The sequence below is a fragment of the Pteropus alecto genome, unplaced genomic scaffold, assembly GCF_000325575.1.
Source record: "Pteropus alecto unplaced genomic scaffold, ASM32557v1 scaffold43, whole genome shotgun sequence".
In the NCBI taxonomy this organism is placed as follows: domain Eukaryota; kingdom Metazoa; phylum Chordata; class Mammalia; order Chiroptera; family Pteropodidae; genus Pteropus; species Pteropus alecto.
In genome coordinates, this window is record NW_006435764.1 from 4,947,618 (window position 1) to 4,953,101 (window position 5,484).

At 48.2% G+C, this 5,484-nt stretch overlaps 1 protein-coding gene across 1 annotated transcript in view; it reads left to right on the forward strand.

Annotated features, from left to right (window-relative positions):
* The first annotated feature begins 2,949 nt into the window (after positions 1-2,949).
* MRPL11 (mitochondrial ribosomal protein L11) overlaps positions 2,950-5,484 on the forward strand; it is a 3,019-nt gene continuing 484 nt past the window's right edge. Inside the window, exons 1-4 of the mRNA XM_006911060.3 lie at positions 2,950-3,164; positions 3,544-3,639; positions 4,096-4,189; positions 4,276-4,435. Of these exons, the coding sequence (XP_006911122.1) occupies positions 3,042-3,164; positions 3,544-3,639; positions 4,096-4,189; positions 4,276-4,435 (473 nt within the window). The 5' untranslated portion in view covers positions 2,950-3,041. The remainder of the gene's footprint in view (positions 3,165-3,543; positions 3,640-4,095; positions 4,190-4,275; positions 4,436-5,484) is intronic.

Consider the following 5,484-nt stretch of genomic DNA (forward strand, 5'->3'; position numbering starts at 1 on the left):
GTTCTCTTCTCCCCACCCCGGGGGCAACCTCAGTCCTGGCCCTGGCCTCAAGGACTATCAATTTCTATGCTACAGACGGCAGCCTTTCTGTCAGCAGCTCAGGCTTCACTCCCAAACCAGACCCTGTAGTTGAGTGTCACATAGACACCACTTGTCATGTGCTGGTCTCAGCCTATAGATAACCAATGTTGCAGTTGGCCTGGCCCTTGTGGTTCTTATTATGATTGCAAGCTGTCCTCAGCAATAACCATCAGGGAATTTTGAAAAAAAAAAAAGTTTATTACTCATAGGTCCTGGCAATTGCATGGTGCACGTGGGGCCATACAGCCAGGTCACCAGCGGGTGGCAGGGGAGCATATTAGTTCAGGCCTGGGATCCTGCTTTTATTGGGGTTGAGGGGCTAGGGTTTCATGGGCTCACTCTTTATTGGTGAATTTATAACACAAGAACTGGAATTTAAAGCATGGGATGAGAAAAAACAAGTAGTCCTAATGGTCGGTTGTTGAAACCAACTGAACTCTCTAAAACAAAGGATCCCCGGGGTGGAGGAGGGGGGCAGACTGGCTCTTTATCTAGTAGCTGGCAATGTGTTTATTCCAGATAGCCATCTTTGAAGTGGATGCCTCAGCAATCAGAGCTTAAGTCAGGCATTTACTGTTACAAAAAAGAAAAACCAACATTCAGGGCTTACATTACACCCTCAAACCCAACTCATCATCTTCTACCTAAACCTACAGCTCCCATGTCTCAACACGAAAAGTAAAAGGCTTTATCATTTATTTTCCCAAACTTTCCATGCCAGAATCCTGAGCATTACCCTTGGTGCCTCTTTCCCCTCCCCTAACAAATTACCCATCAAGCACTAAGTTCAGTTGATTGTCAGAGCAGCCTAGGGATTGGTTAAGAGCATGGTCTCTAGAGTCAAAAAGTTTGGGTTCAAATCCTGACTCTGCCACTTTCTAGCAGTGTAAGTTTGGACAAATGACTTAGTCTCTCTGTGCTTCAATTTTCTCATCTCTAAAGTGGGGATAACAATAGCACCTATACCTCCCAGGATTGTAATAAGGTTTCATTGGGTTACTATTCATGAAGATGAACACAGTTCATACTGCACAAGCATTTGCTGACTAAAATAAATTTTATCTTCTAAGTATTTCTTGAATTCGTCCCAAACTACCATTAGCTCTCCACCATCTTCCTGCCCTGGCCTAATGAGTCTCCCTGCATCCACCCTTGCCCTCCTCCAATTCCTCTATATACCCAAGCCAGAGTCACCTTTTCAAAACGCAAATATGATGCAAAGACTCTTCGAGGCTTCCTGCTGTATAGCCCACACTCCTTAACAGGGCTGTCAAGGCCTGTGTGATCTGGCCCTGCTCACCTGTCCAGCTTCATTTTCACTACTGAACGCTCTGACCTCACACATTTCCAAACGTAGGCTAGGGAGTTACTTCCTTATAATCCTTAAGAGCCAGAATGATCAAAACTGTCCTTTCGTTGTCAGGAAGTGGAAACTGCACCCAATGGAGCCTGGTTTGTCCCAGGCTGCGTTCTTGGCTCCCTGAGCACCTGCCATGTCCATCTGTTTCCTCATTACTTCAATCAGAAAAGATTTATGTCTTTGTTTGCAAATAAATTTGTAAATAAAGGTTGGGCAGTGTGGAGGACTCAGAGATACATCATACCAGCCTGGCTTGTTCTGGGCCAGACTCTCTTCTAAGCACTTTACCTGAATCAACTAATTTCCTGTGAGGCAGGAACTATTATTAGCCCCAGAGAAGTTGATTATCGATCCAAGGACTTACAGTTAGTAAATCAGAGGGCCAGCTTGGTTCCAGAGTCTTCATTAAGGGGAATGAGGTTAAGCGTTATAGAGGAACTTGATGGACTTTAGAAGCAGAAACAGTCACATTTAATTAATGGGAGTTTAATACAAATTCATTATTTAAAAAGACTGTTTACAATGTGGTTTTACATGGATTATCTCCTCTTACTAAATGAGACAATATAGTCATAAACGCCCTCTAAGGTCTAGAATCAGACAACCCCAATATTTGCTTCCCAGCCCTGTCACACAAAGGATAGGTGTTTTTAGCCCCCTTCTTGTGCCTTAATATTCTCATTTGTTAAAGGGGTATAATGAAACATGTCATTGTGAGAATTAAATGACACAGTGACTTTAGCATAGTGCTTGGCATGTAGCAAGTGCTCAAAAAAAGTTAAATGATGTCCAATAATGATATGTTGCCTTATTTTACGGACACAGATGATGTATACAAACATGTTATGGGCCTGTTAAGCCTCACAATGGCTCAGTGAAGATCTTGTCTTCATTATACAGTTCACACCTGACTAGGCGCCAGGTATCGTTCTAAAGCACTTTCCAAACTCAGCCCTTACAACAATCCCTAGGAGTAGGTGCTACATATTCTAATCCTTACTGTACAGGGGCGGAAACTAAGCTTAAATTAACTTGATCAAGTTCACAGACAGCGAGAGGAACAACCGGGCAGTTTGCTTACAGAGTCTGTACTCTTAACCATACCTCTTTTCAACAGCAAGCGAGGAAACAAGATCAGAGTGTAAAGCGATTCCCACACCTAAGAACCAGCTCTAGGTTCATTTCAAACGCAAGGATAATCACCATGACCAGCAGATAGCGCCCTCGCGCACAGTAATCCGCATGATTTGCCTAAGTGGTCGAAACTACTACACCCACAATGCTGTGCGGGCATTAAGGCCCTCCTCCTTCAGCTTAGCTGTCCAAAGTGGTGCCTGTGTGCCCTCCAGAAGGAATGTGTGTACCCGAGCCATTTGGGCTCTTCCCCTATCTTCACATGGCAAAGTAAAAGTTTTTAAGTTCTTTTATCATCCTCCTTGTCTTACAAGTTGAAGAGCGAAAGGACTAAAACAACGGTGCTCTTTGTTGGTTTCACCTGCCCTAATCTAAGGACCCTTGACCTCTGACCCAAGATGGCGGCGCCCGGAGTCATGTCTCTTGCAGTCGCCCTGAGGTGAACTGAGTCTATGAGTCCCGCGTCATGTCGAAGATAAGCCGAGCCACTCGGGTCGTCAGGAAGCCCGAGGCCGGTGGCGTGATCCGGACCATCGTGCGGGCGGGCCAGGCCATGTCCGGGCCCCCACTAGGCCCCATCCTGGGTCAGGTACAGCCGCGGCCGGAGCCTGGTGTGGGAGGCGCGGGAGAGTGGGAGCTAGTACCCGGGTGGAGGGTGCGGGCTCTGGAGCCAGGGAGGCCTCGGTTCCAAGTGCTGCTCTGCTACTCACACGCTTAATGTCCTTGAGTTAGTTACATAGCCTTTTGGAGGCTCGGCTGCCTGAGTCCTTCTTCAACAAACCGTTGTGAAGACAGAAAGGGATGATGCATGCAAATCATCTGGCACATGAAGTGGTAGTTGCCTCTGGGTAGGGAAAAGAGGATAGGAAGATAGAGAAGTGGAAACGCAGGAGGGAACGGACGGAGCCTCCTGGGTGATGGGAAGCCGTCCCTTCCCCCCTGCACTAAGCCTTATGCTTCCCTCACAGCGAGGTGTTTCCATCAACCAGTTCTGCAAGGAGTTCAACGAGAAGACAAAGGACATCAAAGAAGGCATTCCTTTGCCTACCAAGATCTTCGTGAAGGTACAGAGTCGGAACTCTGATTCGCAGATTGTTTTTCCACCGCCTGCCCACCCTCCTTCCCCACATCCCACCAAGTCTTGGAGTTGGTCGCCTGGGGTCGCTACCCTGCTCCTAACTTGGGGCAAGACTCTTCTTATGACTGGGCCTCACTTTCCCCATTCACATGTTGGGGACTGGGCTACATCTTTTCTGAGCCTCCTCCGCCATATTGCAGTTCTTCCTTTTGTCCCTCTGTTTCACTGGGACTTCCTGAGCAGAGCTGGGCCTAGAATAGAGGTGACAGGGCTGTTTGCTGCAGATTTATTTTTCTTGTGGTGTTGTGGTCTATTGGAAGGACATCACTGGAAGGTGAGTCAAGGGAAGAGGGGTCAGGAGGTTAGAAATATCCCTGGGTTGAAGTAGCAGGGGTTGAGAGAGGCAGGAAGAGTTAGTCTCATATTTCTTTTTTCCATTAAGCCTGACAGGACGTTTGAAATCAAGATCGGACAACCCACTGTTTCCTACTTCCTGAAGGCAGCTGCTGGGATTGAGAAGGGGGCCCGGCAGACAGGTAAGGGTCAAGATAGGCACCTGGGATTCTGGGGACTCTGGAAGGCAGCAGTGACACCTAAAGGGCTACTTTTTTCTTCCTTCCAGGGAAGGAGGTGGCAGGCCTGGTGACTTTGAAGCACATTTATGAGATCGCTCGTGTTAAAGCTCAGGACGATGCCTTTGCCCTGCAGGACGTGCCCCTGTCCTCTGTTGTCCGCTCCATAATTGGCTCTGCCCGTTCCCTGGGCATTCGTGTGGTGAAGGAGTGAGTGTTCTGGGAGGGCCTGGAGAGGTTTTTCACTCTGGGACAAAGCTGAGAGGGCTTATTAGCAGAGAGTCAACTTCCGAGTCAAAGGATCTTAGAATCTTGGGAGTGGGGAGCCCCATTCATTCATTTGGAATACCCTTATTGAGTCCTGTTAGGTTTTAGACGTCGTTTTGGGTATTAGATAAAGCTAGGAACGAGATCTCCATGCTCGGCCCTTCTGTGGAGCTCACAGCCCAGAGGTGGGGGCAGATCCATAAATGGAACATTAGACTGCCAGGCAGGCATTGTTGATGACAGGAACTACAGGTGTCTTGAGAACAGAGTGTAGAACTGACTTTGCCTGGTGAGTCTATCAGGACTTTGTAAGGGAGGCGACATCTAAGCAGAGAACTGGAAAAGGAAGTCAAGGACTGTGGGCAAGCGTTGCAAGAAGTGGGAAGATTCCTGTGAAGAACAGAAGGTGAAAGAGAGAAGCAAAGAAGTTCACTGGGATCTGGTACATAGTAATAGTGGCAGCGTGGGAAATAGTATGAGAGAGGCAAGGCAAACAGGGACCAGTTTCTCAAAAGGCCCTTTCCAGCTGTCTCAAGTTCAGACTGGATCCCAATGCCAACAGGGGCCTCCCTCGTGGGGCTTCAGATGACCTCAGGAATTGTTCCTTTGAGGTGAGATGTTGGGTAGAGGGCTCTGGCCCAGGCAGTAGCAGGGGCAATACTCAGTCCCTTCCTGGCCTCTTGCTGCTGGTGTCATACCCGCATCCAGCTGACAGTCGATCGTCTCCTGAGAGCAGTGGAGTTAAGCAGGGCATGGGAACGGGCTTTACTCTTCTCAAATCTTTACTTTTCCTGGGAGGACCGAGATAAATCTGATCCTTTCTCAGGGGGAGTCACACATGCACAGCCCAATGACTTCATTGTATGACGTGTTTTGGGGCACAGAGGAAAGGCCAGTGAATCTGGACTGGGCTATAGCTGAGGCCTCAGAGGACCAGTAGGGCTTTAAGAAGGGAATAAAGGCAGAGGCGGTGGGGGTGGCGGGGTGGCATT